Source organism: Muscardinus avellanarius (genome assembly GCF_963383645.1).
Source record: "Muscardinus avellanarius genome assembly, chromosome: 9".
NCBI lineage: Eukaryota > Metazoa > Chordata > Mammalia > Rodentia > Gliridae > Muscardinus > Muscardinus avellanarius.
In genome coordinates, this window is record NC_137795.1 from 98,501,802 (window position 1) to 98,519,887 (window position 18,086).

Below are 18,086 nucleotides of genomic sequence, written 5' to 3' on the forward strand. Positions count from 1 at the left end.
TGTGTATAGTTGGTATTGTTGATTCCTCAAAAGGATTCAAGTTTGGAAATATTAAAACCTAGAATATCTGGGTTAGTTTCATCTGAAACATAAATATGTCACTAGTATAATTATCTGTAACTTGTCTCTCTCCTCCATTAGATTGTTAACTCCATATAGTGAGGGACTGTTTAAGATTGAGAATTTACAAATATAGTGAGTTCTGTTATTGAAATACTTGCCCCCTAGAAATGAAATAGTAGTATCCTCATTCCTTCATCCAAGATAGAAGTGACTCAGTGGGCGAAGTCGTGCGTGTACAGGGTCGACAGTAAAGCTACTGTGCAGCTCTACCTTTCTCCTCCTGTGCTGATCACTGTTTTGTTTTTTGTTTCCAGGAGTATATCCTCAAAGGTGTTGTCAACGCAGCCCTTGGCCAGGAAATGGGTTCAGTGAGTATGAGTCTATCGTTTGCAAAGTTGTAGACACGTGAAAGACTGAAGTAGATGGCACAGTGCGCCCAGTGGCAAGCTGACAGTCTCCCTTATACTGCTTTTGTTTCTTTAGATCCTCTAATCCAGACTCTTGTTTTTTGGTTTTTTTGAGGGTGGGGGGATGGAACCCAGGGGCATTCAACCTCCAAGCTACACTCCCTGCCCTAATTTTTATTCTTTATTTTGAAATAGGGTCTCACTGAGTTGCAGAGGGCCTCACTAAGTAGCTGAGACTATCCGCGAACATAGATCCTATGATCTCAGCCTCCCGAATGCTGGGATTACAAGCGTGCGCCACCACGCCCGGCTTGGACTCAAATGTGGGCGTAAATATATTCATTAATATCCTGTAATGAATATATTTATGCCCACATTTGTTTTGTTTTGGTTTTGTTACTATACAGGGGGTTGAACCTACGACCTTGCTCATGCTAGGCAAGCACTCTACCATTGAGCTACACCACAGGCAAGAAAATTTTTTTTAAAAGTGTAACTCTAGCCAGGCGTGGTGGCGCATGCTTGTGATTCCAGCATTTAGGAGGCTGAGATCAAGGTTCAAGGACAGCTGCAGCTACCTAGTGAGGCCCTTTGCAACTCAGTGAGACTGTGTTTCAAAATACGCTTGTAATCCCTGTGCTTGGGAGGCTGAGACAGGAGGATCGCACGAAGCCAGCCCCAGCTACTTAGTGAGGCTTTCAGCAGCTTAGTGAGACCCTGTTTCCAAAAAAAAAATATAAAAAAAAGGTCTGAGAGGATAGCCCAGAGGTAGAAAGCCTCTGGGTTTCACCCCCAGTACCACCAAAAAAAAAAGAGAATAAAAATAGGGCTGGGAGTGTAGCTCGGAGGTAGAATGTCCCTGGGTTCCATCTAGAAATTGCCACTTAGAGCTGGATGTGGTGGCACGTGCTTTTAATCCCAGCACTTGGGAGGCTGGGACAGGATCACAGGTTCACAGCCAGCCTCAGCTACTTAGTGAGGCCCACCGCAACTCAGTAAGACCCTGTTTCTAAATAAAGGAATAAAATATGGCTGGGGTATAGCTCTGAGGTAGAATGCCCCTGGGTTCAAACCCCAGTACTACAAAAATGAATAAATAAATAACAAAAATTGCTTTTTTTAAAATAAATTTTTATTGGTGCATTGTAGTCATACATCTCAATGGGGAAAAAACCTTGTGGAGATATACATGCACACATCACCCCATCAGCCCTTACCCAGTCCCTAACCCTTCCCTCCCCTCCCTCCTACCCATGCTCTGCTTCCTGATTGACTTTGATGTGTTTAAGTACATCATGTGCTTTAAAGAGTTTCCCTTATCCTCCCTCTTATAAAAATTGCTCTTTTAAAAGAGCTCTATTCTTAAGATAGATATGGTGGCACATGCCTATAATCCCAGTACTTGAGAGGCTAAGACAGAAAGATTACAGGTTGGAAGCCAGCCTTAGCAATTTAGTGAGACTTTCTGCAATCTAACAAGAACCTGTTTCAAAACAAAAAATAAAAAAGGCTGGGGTATAGCTCATAAGTAGAATGTCCCATGTTCAGTCCCCAGTAACACCCCAACACCACACACACAAAGAGAAAGAAACTTTTTTTTTGGGGGGGTGATAAGTAAAATAAAAAGTTAATGCGAGTAGAATAAAAATAATGTGCGTACGGCGGAGTGTGAAAAACACGAGAGAGGTCCGGTACACGTGGCATGTAAAGTTTTAATGGCACGGCTCTCCCGGGATCAGGGCGAGGCACCGTGGGGCCGTGCGCCTGTCCGAAGCTAGAGGACACGGGCTCTCCTTTTCAAGACATGCATCTCGCGAGATGGGGGTTTACTCGTGGGAACGCCCAATTCTCGTGGGGGTTTCAGCCCCTCCCTTGCCCTGCAGAGGTCATGTGACACAAAGTCACATGAGTGCAGGACCCAACTTATCAGGGGGCAGTACTGCAAATTGAACTCAGTGGCATTCTACCTCTGAGCTACACTCCCGGCCCTATTTTTTATTTTTTATTTTTTATTTTGAAACAAGGTCTCACTAAGTTGCAAAGGGCCACACTAACTGAGGCTGAGATCAAATTTGTAATCCTTCTGTTTCAGCCTCCCAAGTAAAGGGAGACCTATTTTTTTACAGTGCTTATATTTAATAATAAACCTTGTACATCTCTGAGCTCTAATTTAACACCTGTTATATAGGGAAATTATTTTATAGGGAAAAGTGTTTCCTCTAAGTAGGCTTTTGTTGATGCTGGAGATTGAACCCAGGGCCTCATGTATGCTAAGGATATCACTGAACTATACCCCTTGCTTCTGGAAGAAAGTTTTATATAAACACCAAAGTACTGTCTAAAATTAGGCTCTCATTAGCTGGACTTGGTGGCGCACAGTTGCAATCACAGTACTTGGGAGGCTGAGACAGGAGGATCACACGGGTTTGAAGCCAGCCTCAGCTATTTAGTGAGGCTCTCAGCAACTGAGTGAGAACCTGTTTCCAAATAAAATATAAAATAGTGTGGGATCATTGCCTGGAGGTAGAAGACCCCTGGATTTCATCCCAGCTCCAAAAAATTAATTAATTAATTAATTAAATAAAATTAAGCTCTTATCCATGTTCATAGGGCCTACTGAGAGGTGTGTGTGTGTGTGTGTGTGTGTGTGTGTGTGTGTGTGTGAATTTATGCTAGAAGTACTGGGGATTGAGTAGTCCAGGGGCATTTTATCTCTGAGCTAAATCCCCAATCATATTTATTTATTTATTTATTTATTTATTTATTTATTTATTTATTTTCAGACTCACTAAATTTTAGAGGGTCTTGCTCAACTGCTGAGGCTGGCCACAATCTGCAATCCTCCTGCCTCAGCCTCCCAAGTACTAGAATTACAGGCATACACCACCATGCCCAACTAACCTTTTTGGGAGGTACTAGGGATTTTGGGTACTCATGGACATTCTACCTCTAAACTATACTCCCATTCCTTTTTATTTTTTATTTTGAAACAGGATCTCACTAGGTTGCAGAGAGTCTCACTAAGTTGCTGAGATAGGTCTTAAAACTGTGATCCTCCTGTCTCAGCCTCCCAAGTGTTATGGATTGGGAGAGTATGGTTGTGGGGAAATTGTTCCCGGGGACCCCTGTTAGGGTCCCGGACACAATTTCTCTCAAACCACAACAAAACCCAAAACGACCAAAACCAGAAAATTACCGCAGGTTCTTGTCCTAAGCTAAGAATAAATATGCATAGCTTGGACAGTTGCTGAAGATTTAAAGAAGTTTATTAAAAGATAGAGATACAGAGGATAGGTACAGCTGCATACCAGACTGGCATGGAGGGGTGACTCGAATGAATACACCAAAGGGATCACACATGGACTTGACCTTTTTATACCCATGACCTCCATCTTGTTCACGTAATCCTGATGTAGTAAACTAGTAAACGTACCTGTAAGGTACCTCCCCTTACCCTGTAAGGTACCTCCCCTAGCAAGGTGTGGCAAGGTGTCTCCTTTCATGAAGGTCGACCCCTCCTACCATTTTAGCTAGCTTATCTAATCATGTAGATCTGTCTTTAGATAGAGACAGGCCTAGTTCTCCTCTCCTATTGACTTGTTAATTACTTTTAGCTAGCTTAATTTACATTGGAATAGTTGCCTGCTTTTAGGCAGAAGCCAAGTCCTTGCACAGATTTGCCCCTCACCCAATTTTTGAAATATATTAATAATCATAGCTTTCTCAAATCTTCCTAGGCCCTTCCCAATACTGGGACACCAAGCACTCGACTTGTAGGCATACTCCACCACACCTGGCACTAGCTCTAAGTTCTTCCTAGACGAAAAGTAGGATATAAATATTTTTTTTGTAGATATGGTACTAAGGACTGAACTCAGGGGTATTCTGCCTCCAAGCTACACCCCCAGCCCTATTTTCATATTTTGTTTTGAAACAGGGTCTAAGTTGCGGAGGGCCTCACTCAGTAGCTGAGGCGGCCACGAACCTATGATCCTCCTGTCTCAGCCTCCCAAGTACTGGAATTATAAGCGTGTGTCACCACGCCCGGCTATAAATAATTTTTTTTATCTCTGGTTCATTCCACAGTATCTTACATAGTAGATAGGCAGTAAATGTTTATTGCATAAATAATTGGTAAAAAGAGCACTAAATTTTTGTTGGATTCATGAATAAATGAATTAATTAATTTAATGTACATACTTTAGGTTGAACTTCAGGACCGACTTTTCTTGTTTTCTATCTGAACTTGTGTAAGTTTTCACTTAGTTTCAGGTTATTATTTTCCAGTTACCTATACTAACAGGAATTAGTATTGTTTGGAGCATGATTTAAAACAAAGGGTAAGCCGGGTGTGGTGGCGCACCCTTGTAATCCCCGCGCTTGGGAGGCTGAGACAGGAGGATCACGCAGGTTCAAAGCCAGCCTCAGCTACTTAGTGAGGCTCTCAGCAACTTAGTGAGACCCTGTTTTCAAATAAAAATAAGTCTGGGAGTATAGCCCGGAGGTAGAAGACCTCTGGGTTCCACCCACAGTACCACCAAAAAAAAAAAAAGTATAAAATAGGTCTGGGAGTGTAGCCCGGAGGTAGAAGGGCTTCCAGGAACCCCAGTACCACCAAAATAAAAAAATAAAAAATAAAACAAAGGGTATATGGTAAATCCTAACAAATATGTCTGAACCTGTTTTAGTCAGCTTTGCTTCACTGTCCCTGACAGTGCCCTTTGTGTCCCTTTGTGCCCACAGTCCCTGACAAGCACACAGAGGAAATGTTTGGGGCTTGTGGTTTCAAAGGTTCCCAAGGCGGGCTCTGGGGTGCAAATGGCAGCAGTGGCAGCGGCAGGGTGTGTGGCGCGCTACTCACATCAAGGAGGCAGGGAGCAGAGAGATCAAGGGGAGACACAGCCCTGCGGGCCATGCCCTCCACGCCCAGCCAGAGAGACACACACAGCCCTGCGGGCCACGCCCTCCAGCCCAAGTCGCCACCCAGGCAGTTCATTCGCTTTATCAGTCCATCAGTGCATTTATCCACCCATGAGCTTAGAACCCACGGGATTCAGTCCTTTCATCTCTAAACCTTCTGTATTGCCAGTACATGTCCAGGGTTCGTACTATACCCAAACCATAGACCATAGCGTGTACAAATGGAATGTTTTCACTGTGTAATTCTATGTTGGCTCTCTTTTGTTTTTCAGAGGGATCATATGAAAATTGCCCAGCAATTCTTCCAGTTGGTGGGAGGATCTGCTAGTGAATGTGGTATGGCTGCAGTCTATGCTTACAAGAATGAGTCAGGCTAGGAGTTGGACCACACTGACTAGTGAGGCTTGAGTCTGTCACAGGATATATGTTAGGCTTTACATTATGAAGTGGGAGGTCATAAATAAAGAATATTGGAATTAGCTCTTCTGAACATCTCAGCTAAAGTGGAATGAAAGAATAAAAAAGAAGTTTACTCTTTAGTTCATGGCGGTTTAAAAAATCTGCATCAGTTTTAAATATTAAATGTTAGTTTTTATTCACCTTTTGTCCTGTTGCAAGGATTTTTCCAATGGGTCATTTGCCTTTAAACTTTACCTACAGTATTTTTCCCTATATAAAAATTAAATCATATTTGTCTTTTCTATAATGATACATGGGTATCAAGCTTATAAAGTATGTTCTAACTGCTGTGGTGTTATATATATAATGTTTTATATATTTATATATTTTTATTCATATATATATGTACCAGAGATTGAACCCAGGGGCATTCTACCTCCAAGTTACACCTACAGCCCTTTTTGTTTTTTATTTTGAAATAGAGTCTTGCTAGGTTGCTAAGGATTTCACTATGTTGCTAAGGCTGTCCTTGAACCTGTGGTCCTCCTGTCTCAGCCTCCTGAGTTTAGAATTACAGGCATAAACCACCATGTCTGGCTTATAGTTTTAAATATTTACATATATGTCCTGGTAGTGGTCTTGCGACTTCATTTTCATTATTAAATATTGGTTGATCAGTAAGTATTCAGTGTAAGAGTTGAGAAAAGGCTGTAGGAAGGGTTGGCAGCCGGTATGAACTGATGACTGTTTATGCCAGTTGACTATGGTTGGCATCTCTCCTCATTAACAGTGTTCATGCTGAGTGATTGTTAATATTTTATCACCCTTGCATATTCACAGTTGTTTCACCAACACAAGTTATTGAATAATATTTTCTTTCTCCATCTTATTCATTTTTTCATTCATACAGCAAAAATTTGTTGAGGTATTGGGAATACAAAGTAAACAAAATTCCCTACCCCTGTGGAGCTTATAGTCCAATGGGACAGATAGACTGAAACCTAATACATAAACAGATGACATAGGACATCTGACAGCAAGAGTGCTGTAGTAAGTTGAAGTGGGTAGAGCTTGGGAAGGCCTGTGGCAGGGGTTGGATTAGCCTAGTCCTCTGCTACCTACAGTAGAAGCCTGCTATCAGATGAAAAGGTTGATGAAGAGCCGGGTGTGGTGACTTGTGTTTATAATCCCAGTACTTGGGAGGCTGAGACAGTAAGGTCACAGGTTTGTAGCCAGCCTCAGCAACTTAGTGAGACCCTGTTTCAAAATTTAAAAAATAAAATAGGGCTAGGCATGTAGCTCAGAGGTAGAATGCCCCTGAGTACAGTCCCTAATTTTGAAAAAAATTAGTAAATAAAAATAGGGCTGGGGATATAGCTCTGAGGGAGAATGCCCATGAGTTCAATCCCCAGTCCAAGGAAAAAAAAATAAAAAAGATGAATGAAGCCAGACATAATGATGCACACTTGTAATCCCAGTACTAGGCTTGGGAGGTCAAGACAGGCGGATCGCAAGTTTGAAGCCAGCCTTGGCAACTTCGCAAGGCCCTCTACAACTTAGTGAGACCCTGTTTTCAAACAGGAAATAAAATCTGGCTGGGGGTGTAGCTCAGAGGTAGAATGTCTCTGGTTTTAACCCCAGTCTCTCTCTGCCTGCCTGCCTGCCTGCCTGCCTGCCCCTCTCTCTCTCTCTTTCTTTCTCTCTCTCTCTCTCTCACTCACTCACACACACACACAGAGTGATGAGAGTAGGAATCAACTGGTTTCGTGGCAAATTATTTTTCCACTTGAGATTGAAGTGCCAAGGCCGTCTTAGACAAATGAAAATGCAGACCAAGCTACATGGATTCAGTGTGTAGCATTTGGAGTGGGATGGGAAGATCCAAGCCCTGAGAACAGATGCTCTGGGGAGTACTATGGTCTGTGCACCGCAGGGCACATGTTCACCTGGGATGCTGGGACTTAACCCAGAGAGATGGTAGTTACCCTCAAGTACCGGGACTTCCATGATCTTGGGGTTTCACCCACTAAACAGAATCTGCAACTCCAGAATCTAGAAAGATGTCTTGGAATACATTCCTATCTCCCAGTTATAAAATAACTCAAATTTCAACTACAGAGAGCTCTTTGTTTCATAAATTCACATGGTTTCTTTTTCCCCTTCATTTCAGATACAATACCAGGGAGACAGTGCATGGCTTCCTGTTTCTTTCTGCTTAAACAATTTGATGATGTCTTGATTTACCTCAACTCATTTAAGGTCAGTGCAGGATTAGCTACTATGAAATGCTATACATAATGTGTCCGAAGTTAACATACTCATAGGTGGCCCTTTTTCTCTGGTGGCATTAGTAGCGTCAAGGAATTAATCTAATTCCTTAAGTTTTTTTATATTTACTCAGTGTAACTATTGATTTTATTTTTTATGTTAATACTCAACACAGCCTGTTCTTTGGATGTTTTTCAGAGTTACTTCTATAATGATGACATCTTTAACTTTAATTATGCCCAAGCTAAAGCTGCAACAGGTAATACCAGTGAAGGTGAAGAGGTGGGTACCTGCTTTCCTGCTCTCTGTGTGTGTGTGTGTGTGTGTGTGTGTGTGTGTGTGTGTGTGTGTGTGTTACTGGGGATTGAACACAGTGGCATTCTAACTCTGAAGTACACCCCAGCCCTAGTGCCTGTGTGTGTGTGTGTGTGTGTGTGTGTGTGTGTGTACATGGTACTGGGGATTGAACTCAGGGTTATTCTGCCTCTAAGCTGCACCCCCAGTCCTATTTTATTCTTTATTTTGAAACAGTTTTGCTAAGTTGCAGAGGGCTTCACTGTGTTGCTGAGGTTGGCCGAGAAGCTGTGATCCTGCTGTCTCAGCCTCCCAAGTTCTGGGGTCACAAGCATATGCCACCACGTCCGGTTAATTTTATTTTTATTTTGAAACAGGGTCTCACTAAATTGCTAGAGCCTCACTATGTTGCTGAGGCCAGTAGCACCGAATCTGCTATCCTCCTGCCGCAGCTTCCAAGTACTGGGATTGTGAGTACGTGCCTCCTCGCCTGGCTGGGGCTTTTGAAGGCATGTGGAGGATTCTATCTAAAGCATCTTTATTCTTGTCTTACTAAAATAAATGTCAAGGGTAAAGGACTGTTAAAGATTCCTTTGTTCTTAGAATAAAAAGTGCAATGTGAATAGACATACAGCTTTTATAATCATATTGCCTGCCCTTTTGATAAGATTTGTAGAAGTGTAACATTTGCAGAGAAGTATACAAGTCATAAATGTACCCCCTGAATTTTCATAAAGTGAATTTATCTCTTATAATAAGTATCCAGATCATGAAACAATATAATCATATCCCTGGAAACCCCTCATCTCCTTATTCCTTTGCCCCAGGAGTAACCACATCCTGACTTCAAAGTCTGTATTTTAATTTGTTTACATTAGTCAAAACAATTTGTTTGAATTCTTGAGTTCAGTTTTGTTAATAATCTCTCAGGCTACATGATCGTCGGTCTGAGGCAAGCTGCTGATGTTTTTTTTTGTTTTTTTTTTGTTTTTTTTTTGGTGGTACTGGGGGTGGAACCCAGGGGCTTTCTACCTCCGGGCTATACTCCCAGACCTATTTTATATTTTATTAGAAACAGGGTCTCACTAAGTTGCTGAGAGCCTCACTAAGTAGCTGAGGCTGGCTTCGAACCTGTGTGATCCTCCTGTCTCAGCCTCCCAAGCGCGGGGATTACAAGCGTGTGCCACCACGCCCGGCTTGCTGATGTATTTTTGTTGCAAAGTCATCCTCATGCGTTCGCTTTCTTTTCTCTTGTTGCAGGTGTTTCTCTTGATCCAAAGTGAGAAGATGAAAAACGATTACATTTACCTCAGTTGGTTAGCACGGTGCTGTGAGTCTTCTTTTAATTGCTATAGCAAGAATCCTCTTTTTCTCACATAATTTATTTGGAAACTATATTAAGTACTTTCTTTTTTCTTTCTCTCTTTTCTTTCTTTTTTGGTGTGTGTGTGTGTGTGTGTGTGTGTGTGTGTGTGTGTGTGTGTGTGTGTTACTACTTCCCCAGCCCTATTTCATTTTTTATTTTGAAACAGGGTCGCCTCACTAACTTGCTGAGGGCCCTGCTAAGTAGCTGAGGCTGGCCTCACACTTGTGATCCTCTCAGTCTCCCAAGTACTGGGATTACAAGTACACACTACCACATCCAGCTCGAATAAACATTTTCTAATCCTATTTTGTATTTTGTTCTGCAGAGTGAGTAAACACTGAAATGAGAAATTGTCAGTGCTAGGCAATAAGAGTTGCTGTGCAAGCTGGGCGTGGTGGCGCACGCTTGTGATCCCAGCATTCAGGAGGCTGAGACTGGAGGATCGCGGTTCACGGACAGCCTCAGCTAATTAGTGAGGCCCTCCGCAATTCAGTGAGACCCTGTTTCAAAATAAAGAATAAAAAATAGGGCAGGGGGTGTAGCTCGGAGGTTGAATGCCCCTGGGTTCCATCCCCAGACCGGCAAAAAAAAAAAAAAAAAAAAAAAAAAAGAATTGCTGTGCAGATGTGTTCTAGAAGCGCACTCTATGATTAGTTCCACCATTCAACATTACCTACCAATTACAGTTCTGGAAGGTGTCAAGTTCTTCATGTAGTTTTGTTAAGGTTTCCAGACTCACAATGTTGTTTGTGAAAAGATGCTTTTTGGTTTTGTTTTTGGTTTTGTTGTTGTTTTGGTGATACTGGGGATTGAATCCAGGGATGTTTCACCTCTGAGCTATCCCCAGGCTTTTGTTTTTAAAAGGGGGTCTCACTAAGTAGCTCAAGCTGGCCTTGAACCTTCAATCTTCCTGTCTCAATCTCCCAGGTACGGGGATTACAAGCGTGTGCCACTGTACTTGAATGAAATGAGACCGTTTCAAAGACAATCTTTTTATTTTTCAGACCCAAAAAATATTAAAATGTCAAAATTTTATTTTTGTACATTACATAGCCTATCATTTTTCTCTCGCTCACTTATCTTTTCCTGTTCCTTTTTAAATTCAGATTTAAAATATTCATTGAGTTTTTGTGGAAACAGAAAATTTTAGCAATTAGGTATTCTAAGCAAGCCTGAAACTGAACAGGATTGAACAAATGATAGGAGTCCTCTTTTAAGCAGATTAGCGAAGTTAAAACTACTAGAAATTATCCCAATCTAAAATATATAATTATGTGAATATTGACTTAAATAATATAAGTATGGTAGAATTCTGGTAGACAGCCAGCTTAAGAAGCATTCTACGACGGCGTTATATGTGTGGAATAAAGACCCAAATTCATAGAATAACGAGATACAGAGACTACTTCTCTTTTTCTTTTTTTTTTCTGTTTTCCTTTTCTTTTTCTATTTTTCAGTATTGGGGTCAAACTCAGGGCTTTTTTTGTGCATACTAGGTAATTACTCAAACACTGCGCTACATTCTTAGCATATGTGTGCGTGTGTGTCTGTGTGCGTGTGTGCCTGTGTGCGTGTGTGTCTGTGTGTGTGTGTGTGTGTGTGCATGTGTGTCTGTGTGCGTGTGTGTCTGTGTGCGTGTGTGTCTGTGTGTGTATGTGTGTGCGTGTGTGTCTGTGTGCGTGTGTGTCTGTGTGTGGTTCTGGTGATTGAACTCAGGGGCATTCTACCTCTGAGCTGTACCACCAGCCCTATTTTATTTTTTATTTTTATTTATTTATTTACATGTATGTATGTATGTATGTATGTATGTATGTATTTATTTATTTATTGCAGTACTTGGGATGGAACCCAGGGGCATTCTACCTCTGAGCTATACCCCCAGCCCTATTTTTTATTCTTTTTTATTTTTTTAAAGTTTTTGTGGTACTGGGGGTGGAACCCACGGGCTTTTCTACCTCTGGGCTATACTCCCAGACCTTTTTTATATTTTATTTGTAAACAGGGTCTCACTAAGTTGCTAAGAGCCTCACAGGCTGGCTTCGAACCTGTGCAAATCTCTCTTATTTATTTATTTATTTATTTATTTATTTATTTATTTATTTATATTTTGGTGGTACTGGGGGTGGAACCCAGGGGTTTTCTACCTCCAGGGTATATGCCCAGACCTATTTTCTATTTTATTGGGAAACAGGGTCTCACTAAGTTGCTGAGAGCCTCACTAAGTAGCTGAGGCTGGCTTCGATCCTGTGCAATCCTCCTGTCTCAGCCTCCCAAGTACTGGGATTACAAGTGTGCGCCACCATGCCTGACTTCCTCAGCCCTTTATAAATTTTATTTTGAGACTGTCTCTATAAATTGCTCAGGCTGGCCTTCACCTTGTGGTCTTCTTCCCACCTAGCTGGGATTACAGGCATGTGCTACCATTACCAGCCAGCTTCTTCTTCTTCTCCTTCTTCTCCTCCCCTTCCTCCCCCTCTTCATCCTCTTCTTCCTCTTCCTCCGCCTCCTCCTCCTCCTCCCCCTCTTCTTCCTCCTTCTCCCTCTTCTTCTCCTTTTTTTCTTTTTTGTTCTTAGGATCGAACCCAGGCCATTGTACTTCTGAGCTATACCTATAGCTCTTTGTATTTTTTATTTTGAAGCAGAGTCTGGCTAAATTGCTGAAGGTCTCACTAAATTGCTGGAGCTGACCTCAGACCTGTGATCTTCTTGTCTCATCTCCCAAGTACTCAGATTATAGGCCTGGCTCCGAATTTATTTCTTTTATACTTAAAAAATAATCAGCCTTTAATTGGGCATTTGGTGCACACCTGCATGCCTGTAATCCCAGTACTTGGGAGGATGAAACAGGAGGATTACAGGTTCAAGGCTAGAGTGGCAATTTAGTGAGATACTGTTTGAAAATGAAAACAGGATTGTAGCTTGGAAGTAGGATGCTCCTGGGTTTAATCCCCAGTACCCTCCCAAATAAAGTCAAATCTTTGTTTTCTGTGTAGATATCATGAATAAGAAGCCAAGGCTGGCATGGGAACTTTATCTCAAGATGGAAACCTCTGGCGAGTCCTTTAGTCTCCTCCAGCTCATTGCTAATGACTGTTACAAGGTGAGTCTGCTTGGTGGCTCGTGATGCTGAGGGTCAGCACCACCTCGCTCCCGTGGCTGTAGGTCGGGAGAGCGTCCTGGGGACCGTGAGCATATTGTGTAGTAATATCAGAAAGCACATCCATTTTACAAATTAGCTGAACTCAGAAATAGGTCGTATTTCTAGGTACTGTCTGGTGGAGGGAAATTTGGTTCTGAAACTGTCGAGAGACATAGATTTAGGAATTGTCTTCAGTATTTAAGTGCAATTAAAGCCCTCAAACAGAATTTTCCAAGTAAGAAAGGAAAGGAAAAAGAGTTTCAAATCAAAGTGTGAGGAATACCAAGGTATAAATGGTAGGCAGAAAAGCCAAAGGAAGTGGGTGTGTGAGCCTCCAGCACTTGGGCGGCTGAGACAGGAGGATCCAGGGCTGCAGCCAGCCTCCGCTGCTTAGTGAGGAATACCAAGGTATAAATGGTAGGCAGAAAAGACAAGGAAGTCAGTGTGTAAGCCTCCAGCACTCAGGAGGCTGAGACAGGGGGATCTGGGGCTGCAGCCAGCCTCAGCTACTTAGTGAGGCCCTCCGCAATTTAGTGAGACCCTGTTTCAAAATAAAGAATAAAAAAGTAGGACTGGGAGTGTAGCTCAGGGGTTCAATCCCCAGTACCACAAAAAGTAAAAAATAAAAAAAAGAAAGACAAAGGAACCTGAAAAATAAAGAAAAAGCAGGGGCCGCAAGCTGACCTTCCATATGTGAGGACCTTAGTTCCACCCTCAATGCCACCAATAAATAATACAAATAAATCATCAAAATAAACCTAGCCGGGCGTGGTGGCGCAGCTTGTAATCCCCGCGCTTGGGAGGCTGAGACAGGAGGATCACACAGGTTCGAAGCCAGCCTCAGCTACTTAGTGAGGCTCTCAGCAACTTAGTGAGACCCTGTTTCCAAATAAAATATTAAAAAAAAGGTCTGGGAGTATATCCCAGAGGTAGATAGCCTCTGGGTTCCACTCCCAGTACCACCCAAAATAAATAAATAAATAAATAAATAAATAAATAAATAAATAAATAAATAAAAAGGAGTAGGGGTATAGCTTATAGGTAGAATGCCCCTGGCTTGAATCCTAAGTACAAAAAAGAGGAGAGAGAAGAAAGGAAAGAAGGGAGAGAGGGAGGAAGGGAGGGAAGGAAAGTATTTATTTATTTATTTATTTATTTGTGTGTGTGGGTCTGGGGGTGGAACCCAGGGGCATTTGATCTCTGAGCTACATCCCCTGCCCTTCTTTTTATTTTTGAAACAGGGTCTCACTGAGTTGCACAGGGCCTCACTAAGTAGCTGAGGCTGTTCGTGAACCACAGGCCTCTGGTCTCAGCCTCCCGAATGCTGGGATTACAAGCGCACACCACCACGCCCAGATCGGAAGGAAAGTATTTATTTTATTTTATTTTTTTGGTGGTACTGGGAATGGAACCCAGGGGCCTTCTACCTCCGGGCTACACTTCCAGACCTATTTTTTTTTTTATTTGGAAACAGGGTCTCTTAAACCAGCTGAGGCTGGCTTCGAACCCGTGCGATCCTCCTGTCTCAGCCTCCCAAGCGCGGGGATTACAAGCGTGCGCCACCACAGCCGGCTGGAAGGAAAGTATTTAGGGTAAGAGCATACATCTTTGGCATTCTGACAATCTGGGAACAAGATCAGGGAAAGACCACTCTTTTGAGATAATAAGATTAGCATAAAGTAAACAACAGTCACCAAAAATAATGTATTGGAGAAATTCGAAAAATACTCAGTTGAAATTGTGGTTTTCAGAGTTTATCTCCATGATTATAATAATAAGAAATCACAAGTGTGTCGGTGACAGTATAACTTTGACCATATGTAGAAGAAATATTATACTGTTGAAAGTGAATAAAGGTTAGCTGGTTGAAACTGAGCTTATGTACTCAGGCCATTATTTTTCTTCTTGTTGTTTTAGTTAGGACTTCAAATTTATGTGATTTGCCAACTGAAGATGCTGTCATTACCATGCACTCACTTCATCCAGTTCTGTTTCAGGTTATCTGTATGTAATTCCGTTCTGCCCAGTCACGACACTTTCTTTTACTCAGATGGGCCAGTTCTACTATTCAGCCAAAGCCTTCGATGTCCTGGAGAGGCTGGACCCCAACCCTGAGTACTGGGAAGGCAAAAGGGGTGCGTGTGTGGGCATTTTCCAGATGATCCTGGCTGGGAGAGAGCCCAAGTAAGTAGACAGACAAGAGACTACCCCAACTCACGTGCTGGTGTATGAGGGAAAATAATTCTTTTCTTTATAACATCTCCTGAAAACTCAAAATTATAATGGTGTTTCAGAAGATGAAAAATATGTTAAGATGTTTAATATTTCTAGCTAAACATTTTTCTCCAGAAGTGTCTAATTTCAGAAAAATCAAATCATTCTAAATCATGTATGCTGGGATGTATATATTCAAATATGTTACAGTTCTCACATATAAGAACAAGATATATACTTGGTTCCAAATGAATAGTGATTTTCTTTCTTTTTGTCTTTTCTTTTTATAGTGCTTTTTTGCTTTTTTTTTTTTTTTTTCAGTTCTAGGGGTGGAAGCCAGGGGCATGCTACATCTGAGCTACACCCCTGGCCCTATTTTTTTTTTCAATTTTTTTCAATTTTTTATTTTTTTGGTGGTACTGGGGGTGGAACCCAGGGACTTTCTACCTCCGGGCTATACTCCCAGACCTATTTTATATTTTATTTGGAAGCAGGGTCTCACTAAGTTGCTGAGAGCCTTACTAAGTAGCTGAGGCTGGCTTCGAACCTGCGCAGTCCTCCTGTATCAGCCTCCCAAGAGCGGGGATTACAAGCGTGCGCCACCACGCCCGGCTTATTATTTTTTAAAACAGGGCTTCATTAGTAGCCAAGGCTGTCTGTGAACCGTGATCCTCCTGTCTCAGCCTCCCAAATGCTGGTATTACAAGTGTGCACCACCACGCCCGGCTTTATAGTGCTATTTAATAGCCATTTTCATAAATATTTTTATTTTTGTACTTGTTCTTGCCTATTAGGTGTGTGTGTGTGTGTGTGTGTGTGTTTTTTGTTTTGTTTGCGGGTCTGGGGATGGAACCCAGAGGCATTTGACCTCCGAGCTATACCCCCAGCCCTATTTTTTATTCTTGATTTTTTGAAACAGGGTCTCACTAAGTTGCGGACGGCCTCACTAAGTAGCTGAGGCTGTCTGCGAACCGTGACCCTCCAGTCTCAGCCTCCCGAGTGCTGGGGTTACAAGCGTGCGCCACCACGCCTCGCTGCCTATTAGCTTTTTTGTGTGTCTTTTAGTTCAGGCTCCAAAGAATTAGTAATGGAGTAGATGTAGTTGATAATGCTGTTTTTCTCCTGTCTTATATTTTCTGAAATGCTAAGATAATAAATGACATAAAATAAGTGGCTTATAGTTCTATTTGAGTATAAATTAAAACACAACTAAATTCAGTGTTTTTAAAAACTTTAGGGTCAGGCATGGTGACGCACACTTGTAATCCTCACATTTGAGAGCTGAGGCCTTCTGCAACTTAGTGAGACCTTGATTCAAAATAAGGAATAAAAAAATAGGGCAGAGGGTTGTAGCTCAAGGTATAATGCCCCTGAGTTCCATCCCCAGTACCATAAAATAAAAATAAATAAAATAACTTTGTGGAATGTATGTTAATAATGTATAAATAGGAAATGTGATAATCTTGTAACCAAATATCAAAAATTACTTCCTGCCTTCTATCTACTTCCAATCCTAAATAAAAGTTTAAAAGCGTTTGACCAGGCAAAAGAAGTTTACTTACTGGGAAAAAAAAGAAGTAGAAAATATAAAAATACCATTAGGGAAGTGGAACATACCATAGGCAGTTGCTTAGTAAAGCAATAGGGAGGTTTTAGCATGTATTACTTAAAATATGAATTTAATTACATTTGCATTTATTAATTTGAGTATGATGGTACATGCCTGTAATCTGAGTACTTGAGAGGCTGAGACAGGAGGATTGCAAGCTTGAGGCCAGCAGCACACAGTAATTTATTGAGACCCTATTTGAAAACAAAAAAGTAAAAAGATCTGGGGTCTAGCTCAGGGGTAGAACGCTCCTGGGTTCAATCCTAGTACTGCCAAAAAAAAAAAAAGAAAAAGAAAAGAAATCCATTACTATAGCTCTGTAAAGTTTACAAATATAGTAGTGATACCCAGTTTTAATTGATTGCCACCTTAAAGAAAGAAGAAGAAATCTAAGACTCAGACAAGTTAAGTGACTTTAGTGTTAGAGCTAGAATTTGAATCCAATTTCCTGAAATCAACACATGGATATATACTCTCTCCTGTCGTGAAAAAAAAGTATAGAAATAGGCATGTTTAGATCATCTCAGGAGGAATATATATATATATATATAGTATGTGTGTGGGGGGGTAGTATAAATAAATATAGAAAACTTGGGTTGACAAGGAAGACTTCACAAAATTTACATCTTACTCTTCCACTGTGAGAATAGAAATTGGCTGGGCATGGTAGTACACACCTGTAATTTTAGTACTTGTGAGGCTGAGGCAAGAGGATCACAGGTTCAAAGCCAGCCTCATCAATTTAGAGAGGCCCTCAGCAACTTAGCAAGACCTTGTTTCAAATAAAAAACAAAATAGGTCTGGGGTATAGTTCAGAGGTAGAACACTCCTGGGTCCAATCCCCAGTACCACAAAAAAAAAAAAAAAAGGAAGGCAGGTAGAGACGGGGGGAGGAGGGGAGGGGGAGAGGGAGGGAAAATCACGGCGCTTATAATTGGTTTGTGACTGTACATTGGAGGAGTCTATTACCACAGGTGCCCTACCAGAAGCACAGTAGGAAGCTGTGAGCTTACTTGTTAATTTTCCTCCTTTATTGAAACACTTTGTCTTTTCACATCTCTACCTCAGAGAGACCCTTCGAGAAGTGCTCCATTTACTGAGAAGCACAGGTAACACCCAGGTAGAGTACATCATCCGAATCATGAAGAAGTGGGCCAAAGAAAACCGAGTGCCTATCTAAAGCGGCCCCAGGGTCCGCGTCCTAAGGATCGCTTCCATCGGACTGCAATTCACCCTCCCCAAGTGACTCGAGGCAGGCTCCGCTGGACTGCCGTTTTCCTTCCTTGCTCTCCAAGCCTCAAGATCTGCGGCTGGCCTGCTTGGACCTGCCTGCTGGCTGAGCGAAGCGCCACAGTCTGTGCCGTGGCCTGTGTGGTCCTACTAGCAATAAGACTTTGGATTATGTGG

At 41.9% G+C, this 18,086-nt stretch overlaps 1 protein-coding gene across 2 annotated transcripts in view; it reads left to right on the forward strand.

Moving 5' to 3' along the window:
• Window positions 1–17,859, forward strand: part of IFT56 (intraflagellar transport 56) — a gene marked incomplete at both ends in the record, with an annotated part of 41,995 nt that extends 24,136 nt beyond the window's left edge. For both annotated transcript variants that reach the window (XM_080700838.1, XM_080700839.1), the window contains 8 exons: window positions 378–431; window positions 5,663–5,726; window positions 7,960–8,048; window positions 8,256–8,339; window positions 9,612–9,681; window positions 12,711–12,817; window positions 14,907–15,040; window positions 17,748–17,859. In XM_080700838.1, coding sequence (XP_080556964.1) covers window positions 378–431; window positions 5,663–5,726; window positions 7,960–8,048; window positions 8,256–8,339; window positions 9,612–9,681; window positions 12,711–12,817; window positions 14,907–15,040; window positions 17,748–17,859 — 714 coding nt within the window. The remainder of the gene's footprint in view (window positions 1–377; window positions 432–5,662; window positions 5,727–7,959; window positions 8,049–8,255; window positions 8,340–9,611; window positions 9,682–12,710; window positions 12,818–14,906; window positions 15,041–17,747) is intronic.
• Window positions 17,860–18,086: the final 227 nt, after the last annotated feature.